The sequence below is a fragment of the Trichosurus vulpecula genome, chromosome X (assembly GCF_011100635.1).
Source record: "Trichosurus vulpecula isolate mTriVul1 chromosome X, mTriVul1.pri, whole genome shotgun sequence".
Taxonomy (NCBI): Eukaryota; Metazoa; Chordata; class Mammalia; order Diprotodontia; family Phalangeridae; genus Trichosurus; species Trichosurus vulpecula.
Window position 1 is genome coordinate 28,218,422 of NC_050582.1, and position 14,156 is coordinate 28,232,577.

A 14,156-nucleotide genomic window follows, 5' to 3' on the forward strand; every position below is an offset into this window, starting at 1 on the left:
GTTTTACAAGTAGGAAAACGACTTGGAGAATTGAGGTGATTTGCCCGAGGTCACACAGTGAGCTAATTCCAGAGCAGGATTTGAACCAGAGTCTCCTAACTCTAAAACCTGGGTTTTCCCTACTATATATCTGATCACCCACATGGTATCCACATATGCCCTAGAGAGTAAGGCAAGCACTGCCCTGTGGGATGGCAGAGAGAGAAAAGCCAACTGGGGAGGCCTCAACTTAGAGGCAGACAGTGCAAAAATCATTCTTCCATTTTACAGATGAGAAAAGTGAAGGTGAATGACTTAGCTAAGATCATATAGTAAGTAAGCAGGAAAGTTAGTTAGGACTTGGATTCAGGTTTTCAGAGTCCACCTCATACCTACTTTCCTGGACAGCTTTACTTCATGTAAGGTGAGATGAAAGCTTTTGCCAAACTTGTCCCTATTGTTTGGAAGGTTTCAGATTTGGTCAGGCTGATGGGGGGCAAGTTCCTCTAGACATAACAAGCCCAGAATAATTCAAGGCGAATTAGTTATTGAGATTGAATTGTGAGAGGGGGGAAGGGAGAGCCTGAGCTTTGAAGGGAAAAAGTAACACCAAGTAATTCAGGGGATAGAAAGGTCAGCAAGTAGGAATATCAGGGAAGCACTTGGGGAGGACTTGACACTTGACCTGTGTTTAGAAGGAAGACTAGGTATTTCAAGAAGAAGAAGAGAAGAGTTCAGTCTAGACTTGGGGGACCTCTTATACAATGGCATGGAAATGGGAAATAGAATGTTGCATATGGCCAACAGGAAACAGCCCAGTTTGGCTGGAACATTTGAATGTGTGAAGGAGGAACAGTATGACCAAAGACTGGAAAGGATGGTAATAGCCATATGACAGAAGGAAGGAAATAAGTATTTATATAGCACCTACTATGTGTTGGGCACTGCAGAAAGCACTTTATAAATTCGGTTCTTGCAACACTTTAACTACTAGTTTATGACTAGTTTAAGCATGAATGGCCAAGAGTTTCAACCCTTCCAGGAGGGGTTTGTGTCCCCAGAGAAGAGCTTGTATTGACCCTGGTGAGGTTCCAGTGGTGGGGCGGGGAGACTCTTAAGTAGGGTCTTTGGGAAGGGTGGAGTCATTGTTTACTTCAGTCCACTGTTGGGCAGCCCCTCCCCTACTGAAATGCTGCTCTTTTGGGGTAGAGGGACAGTGCAAATAGCTGGAAGTTCCCAGATTTTTGCTCAGTGAGCCCATGTAGCTCAGAAAAAACAGGACCTCAGCTGGGGAAAAGCAAAGCAGCTTTGAGAATAGGGGCATGGAGAATCTATAAATGGAGAAAAGTTTTCCTCCATTCCTTGCAAATACCATGCTCTTGAGAATGTCCAAGAGTGAGGGCTTTAGAGCTCCCCTTAGGAGAGTTTCCACTGGACTACTTCAGCAGTACTGAAGAATTCCTGTAAAGGGCACTGAGACCCACTACTCAGAGCACTGGCCATAACGGGAGTGGCAGAGATGGCTCGTGTTTGTGTTGGGGGGTGGGGGAGGGAGCATCTGGGTTCACACCTCAGCTCTTCCATTCACTCTCCACAAGACTTTGGCAAGTAACTCAAATGAGGGTGCTGGACCAGATAGCCTCTGAGATCCCTTAGAGCTCTAGAGTAGCACTTCTTAAACTGTGGGGTCATGAGTGGAAAAAGTTTAAGAAGCCTTGCTCTACAATGCTCATAATATGAACAATTCAGTAACCAGATTGGTTCACAGACACAATCTTATTTGATCCCTCCACTCAAAAGCTTCGTGAGGGAGGTAGGGCAAACAGCATTTTTGTTCCCATTTTAGAGATGAGGCAAGTGAAGCTCCACAAGGTTAAAGGACTTGGCCAGATCATGGGGATGGAAGGGATGGAGCCCAGATGAAAACTATGTCAGGAGTCTAAGCCCTTTGCTCTTTTTACCTGGTCATGCTGAGCCACAAAAAAGCACACTGATTAGGTGCTTGAAGCCATCTTGGAGCACCATGCTCTTGGGCCAGGGTCATATAAAATTAGTTACAAGATAGTGTCATGAATTAGAGGCCATCAACTCAATTTGACAAGCATTTATCAATGGCAAGTAACTTCAACGTGTCTGGCACTACGCTAGTGACTGGGGATGGAGACAAAAACCAAAATGTTTTTGTCCTCAAAGAACATACATTTTACTGGGGGTAGTGGGGCAACACATGCACAGATGAATTAACACAAAGTATATACAAAATAATTGGGGGGGGACTAATAGAAGGCAAGCAGGAAAGGCTGGCACTTGAGCTGAGCCTTGAAGGGAGCTAGAGAGGCTCTGAGGTGGAGGTGAGGAGTGATGGCATTCCTGATAGAGGGGACAGTCTGTGCAAAGGCCCAGAAGCAGGAAATGGGATGTCATCTATGGAGAGCACCAACTAGGCCAGTTTGTTTGGAATATTGAAGGTGTGAACAGGAATTATATATGATATAGAACTTTCCTCCAGTTGGGAGAGTTGGCGGGGTTTTAATGTATTCTTCCTGGTTCATTGAAAATAAGGATGGGTTTGGCTAGCCACAGAGGCAAGTGCATCATGGGATCCATGTGAAAACAGGGAGGATAGGTAACACTGGCTACCACCTAAAGGTACCCCTTATACTCTGAGCCTCCACCACAGTGTGCCAGATGGCTTTTTGCAGCCTCCTTTGGGAGGTCATTGACAGGGCTCCCAGGACCTGGGAGATGGAGCTAGTGGACTCCCCCCAGAGGAAGAAGCTTAAGGTCAGTTGACTCCGGATGGAAAAGTCAAGGCTTGGTTTGCCTTTGTATCTTGCTCCCAGAGGGATATGGCTAAGCTCGGGACAGGAACAGTACAACAGGGAGAGGTTCTGCCTAGACTTTCTGGTTCAGCTCCTGGGCCTTGGCCTTGGCCTGTACCTCCCCAGGACTTATTTCTCCCCTTTAAAAACCAAGGGGAACCATTAATGAGCACTTCTTGACATGAGATTGTGGTCAGTTATTCATGCATACCCCAGTGACCAGGAAAAAAAGGAGATTGAGAGTGCTAAAGCATCTCTGGAGAAGCCTTGACAGCATGAGCTTCAAATCTAGGCTCAAACATTTTCAGTCTTGATTCAACATAGGAATGACACATGGTACCACCAACACCTTTGCCATACTTTTCCCCAGGGTATGTGCCAGGAGGTGGGACCATATAGCTATCCAGTTAGAGACCTTAGAGCTCATCTAGTCTCACACTCTCATTTTTCACATAGGGTAACTGAGGCCCAGAGAGATTAACATGCTGTCCCCACATATCAGTCTATTGGATGGCACTAACTGCAGTAAGCTGTGTCTGCAGGGCTGTTGGGGACAGGAGGTAGGGAGAAGGAGAAAGCCATATATCACCAAGCTGTGATAAAAGGGGGTCTCTAGACCTGGGTTTTGCCCCAAGGTCCACTCTCTTGGCTCACATAATTTTAGAGTTGGAAGAGATCTCAGAGGCTAAGGGCTACCTTATGCCTGATAAGTAGTCGTCCAGCGTTTTCTTGGAGAGCTCCAATGAGTGGAAATTCGTCACTTCCCTGGTGGCCTGTTCCATTAGCTCCAATCATTATGAAGTTTTTCTTGCCATTCATCCTAGATGGACTTCTTTGCACCTTCCTCCTCCCCCCATTGCTCCTAGTTCTTCCTTCTGGGGCCAAGCAGAATAGGACTAAATCGTTTTCCACATGACAACCCTTTAAATGTTTGAGCAGAGCTAAGCATGGCCCTGCCCTGCCCCTCCTCCACCAAGTCTTCTATTCCATTCCAGGTTAAACATCCCCAGTTCCTTCAACTGATATTCATATGATATAAACTTGAAGCCCTCTACTATCCTGGTTGCCCTTCTCCAGACACCCTCCAGTTTATCACCGTCAATTATAAGATGTGGTCCAGAAATGAACACAATTCCTTATATGCTATCGAATCATTGGCAGAAGCCAATGGGACAGTCATTTCCAGATTTCTGAAGGCTATGCTTCTCTTAATGTGGCCCAGCATCTTAGATCAGAATTGGTTGAATGTCCATGCTCAAACTCTACATATTATTTAGCCTATAGCTCTATATGTCCCACAAAATAGCGTGAGATACCTTATTAAATGCTCAGCTAAAATGGAGCTGAACTACACCTGTAGCATCCCTCCCATCTGCTGGTGGAGTGATCATGTCAAAGAAGCACCTAGAAGTGGTATGGTATGACTTGTTCTAGAAGAAATGATGCTGGCTCTCTGTGATCACTGCCTCCTTTTCTAGATGAAGATAATATAGCCTACAATTTGGCCAAGAATCCAAGTTAAGTTCAGCAGCCTACTGACTCCAATGGTAGACTCCATTATCTTCCTTTAAAAAAATGGCATAATAACTGCCCTCCTCCAGCCCGGTGCCACCTCTTTTATTTTCTGCTGTCTTTTAACATCACTGCCTGTGGCTCACCAATGATAGCTGCCTATTCTTGTAGTAGCTGAAGATGTAGTTTATTTATCTGCCTCAGTTGACTTGAATTCATCATGTCGCAATTAAGTACTCTCTTACTCTTTCCTTACTTATGTTGGGTGCCAATTCTCTATTAGTCAGTTTTTTCTATTATTACTAGTGCAAAAGGAAAACATGAGCTGAACATCTCTGCCTTCTATCCAGGGGTATGCTGGAGCCAGCTTGTACTGGGGCATTAGAGCCAATTGTTAAATTTTCAACATAAGCATTTCTGCCTAGGAAATAAGCAAATGCAACAAATAAGAGCTTGATTTATTGTTTTCTTGATTGTCTAGACTTTGGAAAGTGTTAATAATGCAGATTAAGCTCCCAAGTATGTTAAGTATACATTTTTCCCCCAGAGAGCTACTTGTTAAACATGTACCAGCAAACCCCTCCTACTATCTCTGTTGTCAGTTACCATTGTTCCATCCACCAAAAACAACTGTCCTAGTCCTTCTCTGATTTTCCCACAACAGTTTTTATAAAATCCCTTTTTGTTTTTCTTAGTTTTGCTTTTGAGCCTTGGCTCATCCCCGTCTTGAGCACTCCTGACTGTTGGCACAGAGTTGTCCCATGCTCTTATATTCATTTTCTGTCAAGTGCCCTTGCTTCCATAGTTTACATTTATTATTTAAAATCTAAGTTATTCTAGTTCTTGCTTTTGTAATGGTTGGGGGAGGGAGAGAGAAAAAATTGGGACTGAAAATGAGTTGTTTTTTAAATATTGCTGCTGTTGTGTTTCCTCACCAAAATTGTTTCCCTTTCCGTCCTTAGAATTCCATTCTTGAAAGTTTCCCATCCCATCCCTTGACGTCTCCCATTGAATTTCAGTCCCCAAAAATCTACCTATTTTTTCCCTCTGAACCTTTTGTATATCTGGTCTCCCCAAATCTAGGATCAATGTCAGACCTGGTTTTCCTCTCCTCCATCCACAGATCTGTGATGGAATGGTCACTTTATCCCCATATTCCCTTCATTTCCACTCCAGTAACAAGTTCCTCCTTGAGTCAGGACCTTTAGTTCATTTTGCCTGTTGCCTGAGGTTGGGGCATTTGTGCAGAGACACTTGAGCTGTACAATGTGCTACTGACTGCTTTCAAGGATTTTATCTCCTGTGGATTTCTGGGAAACTCCATTCCTCTTCTATCATTATAGCTGTTCTCTATGGAGTCTAGTTGGTGGCTAAACACAAGCAGCTTTCTCCATCCCATATCCATTTTAGCCCTTTTGATTAGATTTACAAAACCCTCATCAAATACATTCTCACCAGCCTTTGTTAGTTACATTCCATCCCTAGATATTCCTGAATGTTGTTATAGAAACCCCTGGAGCTTAGCAGTGGCATTCTGAAAACTTTTGCTAATTCAAATAATAATAACTAATATTTATGTGGCACTTACTATGGGCCAGGCGCTGTGCTAAGCACTTTATAATTATTATCTCATTTGATTCTCACAACAACCCTGGGAAGCAGGGGCTATTATTATCCCTATTTTATGCATGAGAAAACTAAGGCAGATAGAGTTTAAATGACTTACCCAGGGTCAAACAAGTTGTAAGTATCTGAGGCTGGATCTAAACTCAGGTCTTCCTGACTCCAGGCCTGGTGCTCTATCCACTGACCCGCTAAAGAGATCAGAGGAGAGTATAGAAAAGTTGTTGTAGTAAATTACACATTTTTTTAGAATAGGGAGATGGAAATAAACACCGGGGCTAGATTTGATCATTTTGATTCAAAAAACATGGAAACTGTTAAAGGGCATAGATTGGAAGATATTGAGGTGAGACATCTGTAGTTGTTCTGGGTCTAACAACAGCATAGCATTCTTTATGAAAAGCACCATGAGAAAGTATCAAGCAAGGAGTTTCAGAAATTTTTTCAGGTTATTTCCTCTTTTCCTAGAGTTGCTTCAATGTCCTTCATTCTTCAGTGCTCCTCTCCTTGGATTCCAGGGGATGATTCATTCCCAAGTCCACATCTCAAAGGACAGATGTTCTTGATGAAACCATTTTGTGAGACCACTGTGATCATCGCTTCCTTTTCTAAATGTTTACTAACCATCCCTTTAATGACATGGTCTTGAATTTTGCCAGGGATCCAAGATGAGTTCTCCTGCCTATATTCTGAATTCTTCACTATTTTCCCATTTTTCAAAATTAGGACAGAATTGAAAAAAATGGCCAGTGGGGAGTGGATAAGTAATATAAATAGGAAGATAGTAAGAGAGCTTCTAGCTTTCCTTGACAAGTTCAGGTCACCAGTCCCAAGTGAACTACAACCTTGCATATTGGCAGGTGTGATTGCTGAGTCATTGTAAGTGATCTTTAAGAGATACTGGAAATTGGCAGAGGTAGAGCACTATTGGCAAAGGGCAGATATCTCAGTTATCCAAAAATGGAGCTAGTTGAATTTATAAACTATAAGCCTGTGAGCTTGACTTCTATTCTTGGGAAATTGTAAAAAAATTAAGAGATGGTAAATGAAAAGGAAGTAGTGATCACAGGAGCAAGTAACATGTCTTCAAAATCAGGTGATGCCAGGCTAAGCTCATTTCCTCCCTTGATAGGGTTATTAGACTAGATCGGGGTACTCTAGACATAGTTTACCTAGATTTTAGGAAATCATTGGAAAAATACTCTAATGTTGTTTGTGTGGAAATATGGAGAAAAGATATTTACTATTTATTATATTTATTAGGCAAATTTGGAATTGGTGAAACGTCCACCACACAAGGAAGTGTCTGTCTTAAATCCCTAAGTATCTGTGTTTGGTTCTGCATTGTTGAAGGTTTTCATCACTCACTTGGATAAAGCCATAATACGAAGGATGCTTATCCAGTTTTCAGGTGACAGAAAGCTGTGAGGGGTAGCTAATATGCTGGAAGACTCGAGCAAGTCTAGAACATTGGGGGTGAATTTAGTGGGATGAAATTCAATAGGGTTAAATGTAAACTTGGGTTCAAAAAATCAACAGCACAAATCCAAGATAGGGAAAGAGTAACTAGATGGCAGTTCCTGTGAGAAAATACGGGGCTTTTGTTGCATTGTAGGTTCAGTATGAATCAGCATCACATGTAAGCTATAAAAGCTAGGTCTGCAATAAGATAATCATGATGCCTAGGACAAGGGAGGAAATATTCCTTCCATTATCTGCCCTGTCAGGCCACATCTAGAGGTATTATATTCAGTTCTAAGTGCTACGTTTTAGAAAGGACATGGATAAGTTGGAGAGAAGTCATAGGAGGCTGACCAGGATGGTGAAAGGTCTGGAGATCATGGTATCTGGAAAGCAATTAATGGTACTGGGGATGTTTAGCATGGAGAGGGGAAGAGTCAGGGAGGACACGGTAGCTATCTTCGACGATTTGAAGGGCTTTCCTGTGGGAGAGGGATTCTGCTTGTTGTGTCTAGCCCCAGAGGGCAGAAGCAGCAGCAAATGGATGGAAGTCACAGAGGCAAAAGTAGGCTTGATATAAAGAAAAACTTCCTAACAAGGAGAGTTATCCTTGAGTAAAATGAGCTGCCTTGGTAGGTGCTAGCTTCCCTCTCACTGGAGATCATCAAGGAGACACTGGATAACTATTTGTGGGATGTTGTTTAGTCACACTTTGGGCTAGGTGGCCCTTGAGGTCCCTTCCAGCTCTGACATTTCTGAGATTCTTTGAGCAAGCCCCCATAGGACTTCCATAAGCACTGTACAACAACAAATGTCCAGACTAGACCCACCCGTGTGGGTAGCTCATACAAGGCTGGGATGTGCAGACAATCTGGAAAGAGGTTCCCTGGCTAGGAAACAGGGGCCACTCCCTTGCCTTCCTCAGCTGTCATTGCCACATTCTCTCCTTGATGTGTGCAGCAGGGGCTTTGGAACAGAGGAGAAAACTTGTGGTGCTGAGCTTAGAGACACTGACCAGTGAAACATCTTTGATCAGAAAGCTGGTGTTTTCTAGGAGAGGGGGCCCATATTTCCTTCCTCTGGCACCCAAGAGAAGGAAAAGCTTAAACATCTGGTAGCTGGCCAGATGTGAACATTGACATTTGGAGACTGAAGAAATGTCCAGAGCCTCCTTGGGTAGGAGAGATTAAATGGTAATTATGCCTCAACCTCCTATCTCTTATGGTCAAAGGGTGACTCTTTTGCTTTTCCTTCCTCCCCTTCTCTTCCAGATGCCTACACAAAGGCTGAAGTGATCTATTCCTGGACTCTTGGAAAAAACAAATCTGTTGAAGTGGCACAGGATGGCTCTCGCCTCAACCAGTATGACCTGCTGGGCCATGTCGTTGGAACTGAGATTATCAGATCTAGTACAGGTACCAGGGGGTGGTGGTTGCAGCCAGACTCCCAAATGGCAACAGAGGCTACAGTGCTCCATGTTGGGAGGAAGGAAACTGGGTGGCAGTTGGAAAGGATTAAGAAGCTATTTGTATAACTCTGCCAAGGTTGAGGATGCCTATGCATTAGTTATGTCATGCTGTGCCAAAAGGCAGACTGGAGCCGAGGGCATGACTGGGATACTCCATCTGATTGGCTTGCTTTGGTATCCATAGAGGGGTTCACTTAAATGCAGTATTAGCAACCACTTTACAGACGTTAGCTTGTCCAGCAATGTCCCCTTTATTGTATAGCAGTGCCCATTCACTTTGGCTAAAGTGCTTTCGTTCACTGGCCAAGATACTGAAAAATAAAAATATCAACTTTTTAAAATGGCACCAAGTCTAACCTCTATAGTAGGCCCTCTTATATATGCCCAGGGAGGACGTGGTGCTGTATAGCATTTGAGAACCCCCCATGTCGCTTTACCAGCATAACCGAAGAGTAGGCAGCCCATTCATTAGCCCCCATTCTGGTTGGCTTGGCTTGGCTGTAATATTTACTGAAGCCTTCCTCCATCCATGAGCTCCCACAGCTGCAGATGTCATCCTGACCTCAGGACACTGAGAGGTTAAAGGATTCGCTTGCCTGAGGTCATTGCTAGTATTCTTGCTGAATCTACTTCAGCTAATTGTGCTAGTTACAAAAAACATGTCTCTAGCAAATATTTTTTGACTTAATGAATATTGATTATTTTTCTCCATCTGCAGTGCTTCATTTTTACCTAGTTGCCCATGTTATAGGGAGCTCCAAGGGTCCTTTGTTCCCTTCCCTCCCCTCCCCTCTCTTTCTCCATAGCTCTTCTATATTCATCCCTCTTCCCTTCTCTCTTCCTCATTACATTTCACAAATATTTTACCCCTGGACAGACACCAGGGAGCTCTCCTCTCACTGTGGAGTGCTTTCCCTCCAGTGTGCTTGATGTTAATAGACCCTGCCTTTAACAACCTGTATCTTCTCCTTAACTAGCCCCCAAGGGCGCATGGGGGAGTCTGAGATTTCAACATCAGAATGTCTGATCTAGGTCTGCTTCTCCAGAGAACTCACAAGCAAGAAAGAAACAAACTTTTATTTTATTATATGCATGTGTGGTGGTACTGAAGGGAATTCAATTTGAGAAGTATTCGTTAAGCCTTCCCTATGTGTCTGGTGCTGTGACATGCACTGACGATGCGAAGACAAAGTCTCTGCCCCCAAGTAGCTTACAAGCTACTGAGGTGTGTGTGTGTGTGTGTGTGTGTGTGTGTGTGTGTGAAGATGGACAATATGTACACAAATAAGTAAATACAATGATTGCACATGAAACAAGTCATTTCAAGAGGGAGAAGACATTAATAATGGGGGGGGTGGAAATCAGAAAAGCCCTCACGGATGGATGGACGGATATTTGTCTATCACACAGAGGATGTGAAATCTAATGTGTTATTTGAAGGAAGCTAGGGATTCAAAGAGGCTGAGGTGAGGAGGGAGTGCATTCCAGGCATGGAAGTTCACCTGGGCAAAGACATGAAGGTGAGAGATGGAACATCATGTCTGGGGAACAGCAAGCATATCAGCTTGACTGGAACAGAGAATTTGAAATGAAGTAATATAAAACAAGTCTAGAAAGGTAGGGAAGAAATAGATTCAATGCCAGGTTGAGGAATCTGGGTTTTATCCAAGAGCCAATAGATTGCTGCTACAGATTTTTGAGTGAGGAGTAGCATGATCAGTACTTTAGGGAGATTCCATGGCTGCTCTGTGTGGATTGGAGGGGATTGGAGGAGAAGAGAGAGAGACTAGGGACAGGGAGGCTAATGGCCTGAACTAGGGATAGATGCTGAAGACACTGATGACTTGGCAATTGATTCGATGGTGGAGGAAGGAGCTAAGGATGACTCTGACATTGCAAACTTGGATGATTGAAAGGGTGATGGGTCCCTCAACAGAAATGGGGAAATTTAGAAGAATGGGATTGGAGGGAAATAAGATGACTTCTGTTCAGACTTAGATATGGACATATTTATGCAACTAAATGAACAGCCCTAAAGGTTGCACTGTTCTTGGTACTCAGTGATTTAATTATTGTCTCCTACCCTGTCCTCTTATTTTGAGAGTGAATTTTATTTGCAAAGAGCTTTTGCTTTAGTCACTTCATTTCCTTCTCATAATGCCGACACAGGGTGGTTAGGGCAAGCATAATTATACTAATTTTACAGATAAGGAAACGAGAGGTAGAGCAACTTGTTCAAAGTCAGCCGGAAAATAGACACCAGGCATCTTGACACATTCCATCATTTATTTCTTCCCTAATCCATCCCTTTTCTAAACTTCTCCACTTCTGTTGACTGTGCCATTTTCATTCCAGTCAGTCTGGTTCACAGCCTCAGAGCCTTTCAGAACTCTGCCCTCTCTCCCTTATCCTCTATTTCTTATCTGTTGCCAAGTCTTATGTTCTTTCTCAGATATGGTCCCTCCTCGCCTCAGCCCCATCCCCCGGGAGAGTTCTATAGCCCCTTTCAATCAATTTAAATGAATACTTGCCAAATAGTCACTGTTTATTGGAGCAAAAAGAACTCTGTAATGGTTCACAATGTGTATATGTGTGTGAGGGAGAATTTGGAAATTTCGTACCTGGTGATAAGGCCTGGGGTGCTCAGCTACCTGAGCTAGCTAGGTCTGCCCTCCATGGTGATATCAACAGTGTTGCTGTTTTCTACCTAATCTGTTATCTCCAGGAGAATATGTCGTCATGACAACCTACTTCCACCTTAAACGCAAGATCGGTTACTTTGTGATACAGACCTACCTGCCTTGCATCATGACTGTCATCCTGTCCCAAGTTTCTTTCTGGCTTAACCGGGAGTCTGTCCCCGCCCGTACAGTCTTTGGTGAGTGTTGAACAAGAGTTGAAGTATTCCCTGCGGAGGGCACTGTGCTCCCAGGTATGACCCCTAGGCAAAGCAATTATAGTAAAGGGTAGAACCCAGGCATTGAGGATCTTCACCTATGAGGCTGCAACTTAGCTCTTTCTGCATGCAGCCTCAGGTTTCCCAATCATTTGGTTGGAGTCCATTCAGGATTCCATCCTTCCAATCCTGTCTGATGACCCACATCAGAGAGGGAGCATTTTGCGTGCTAGAAAGAGGTGAAGGGTTGCTGAGCATTCCAGCCAAATGAGCAAAAAAGGGCATAGGGGCAGAGATTTTAGACATGGGAGGACCTAGGAAGCCATCTAGCTTGATGGCCTCTTTTTTTACAGATGTGGAAACTACAGCCCAAAGAGAAGAAGTGACTTGCTCTAGGTCACATGCCTAGTTCATGGAAGAGCTAGCGCTTGAACAGAGGCCTCTCCATTCATTTTTCTGGCCTCCGGATTCTACCAAGGAGCTGACTGCTCAATCCTGTTGCCAATCAATAAATGTTTCTTGGGTCAGTGCAAGTAAACACACATTTATTAAGCTCCTACTGTCTGTCAGACATTGTGATAAGGACTGAAGTACAGAGAAAGGCACATTATAGTCCTTGCTCTCAAGGAGCTCATGACTAATGGGGGGCAGAGACAATAGGCAAACAGCTATGTACAAATGATATATAGGTAGGATAGAGTGGAGGTAATCTCAGAGGGAAGGGACTAGCACTAACGGGGGCTGGTAAAGGATTCTTGGAGAATGTAGAATTCTAGCTGGAACCTGAAGGAAAGCAGGGAAGCCAGAGTCGAGGAGAGAGAAAGACTTCTAGGCATGGGGGACAGCCAGAGAAAATGCATGGAGTCAGGAGATGGTGGAGTGTCACACATGAGGGGACAGCAAGAAGGCCAGTGTCAATGGATTGCAGGTTATGGGGAGGAAAGTAAGGTGAAGAAGACTGGAAAGATAGGACGGGCTTTAAAAACGAAACAGAAGATTTTCTATTTGAACCTGGAGGTCATATGTGACATGGTTAAATCTGAACTTTAAGAAGATAAATTGAACAGCTTAGTGGAGAATAGATTGGAATGGGGAGAGACTTGAGGCAGGAAGACCAACAAGCAGGCTACTGCAATCATCCTGGTATGAGGTGAGGAGGGTCTGCACCAGGGTGGTGGCAGTATTAGAGGAGGGAAGGATGCATATGTGAGAGATTTTGTGAAGGTAGAATCTACAAGACTGCCACAGATCGGATATGGGGTGTGAGACAGAGGAATCCACAATGTCACCTCATTTGTGAGCCTGGGTGACAGAGAGGATGGTGGTGTCCTAAACAGGGAAGTTTGGAAGGGGGAGGGGTTTTAGGAAAATATAATGAGTTCAGTTTTGGATGTGTTGAGCTTAAGATGTCTATGGGACATCCAGTTTGAGATGTCTAATAGGCAGTTGGAAATGAGGGGCTGAAGGTCAGGAGAGAGGATTGGGCTGGATAAATAGATCTGAGAATCATCTGCATAGAGATGATAAATGAATCTGCGGGAGCTGATGAGATTGCGTGGAAGTGAAACTGTATGGAGGAAGAAAAGAAAGGCCAGGACAAAGTTTTGAGGTAAACCCACAATTAGTGGGCATAACCTGGATAAAGATGGGTATGACCTGGATGAAGATCCAGCAAAGGGGACTAAGACAGAGCAGTCAGATGGTAGGAAGAGAATGAGGAGAGATCAGTGTCATGAAAACCTAAGAAAAGAGAATCAAGGAGAAGATGGTTAGTGACAGCGTCAAAGGCTGCAGAGAGATCAAGAAGGATGAGGATTGAGAAAAAGCCATTCAATTTGATGATCAAGAAGTCATCCTTGACTTGGGAGAGAGCTATTTCAGTTAAATGATGAGGTGGAAGGCAGATTGCAGAGGGTAAAGGAGATACAGAGAAGGAAGTGGAGATGTACATTGCAGATGTCTTTTTCAAAGAGTTGTCTGGAAAGGGAGCAGGATGACAGCTAGTGAGGATGAGAAGGATGATCTTTTTGAGAATGAGGAAACATGGGGTGAGTCTGTAGGCAGCAGAGAGGCAGCCAGTAGACAGGGAGAGATTAAAGATAAGTGAAAGAATAGGAATGATAATGGCACCGATCTGCTGGAGAAGAAGGAGTAGAATGGGATTGCTTGTATATAGAGATGTTCACCTTGGCAAGGAGAAGCACCACCTCCTCAGGTTAGATGGGGTGAAGGAGGAGACAGTAGAGGAGACATTGAAGAGATAGTAGAAGAGGAGGAGGGGAGAAGAGGGAGCTCTTGGTGAATAGCATCTAGTTTGTATGGAGTCCTATGCTCAGGGATGCCAAGAAGCGGTATCCCTGACCCAACCTTGGCAATGGGAAGCAAAGTGACAGAA

At 43.9% G+C, this 14,156-nt stretch overlaps 1 protein-coding gene across 1 annotated transcript in view; it reads left to right on the forward strand.

The window, feature by feature from the left end:
* The window catches only part of GABRA3 (gamma-aminobutyric acid type A receptor subunit alpha3), a 139,137-nt gene that overhangs the window by 107,818 nt on the left and 17,163 nt on the right, over nt 1–14,156 (forward strand). The window contains exons 6-7 of the mRNA XM_036740247.1: nt 8,669–8,812; nt 11,591–11,743. Of these exons, the coding sequence (XP_036596142.1) occupies nt 8,669–8,812; nt 11,591–11,743 (297 nt within the window). The remainder of the gene's footprint in view (nt 1–8,668; nt 8,813–11,590; nt 11,744–14,156) is intronic.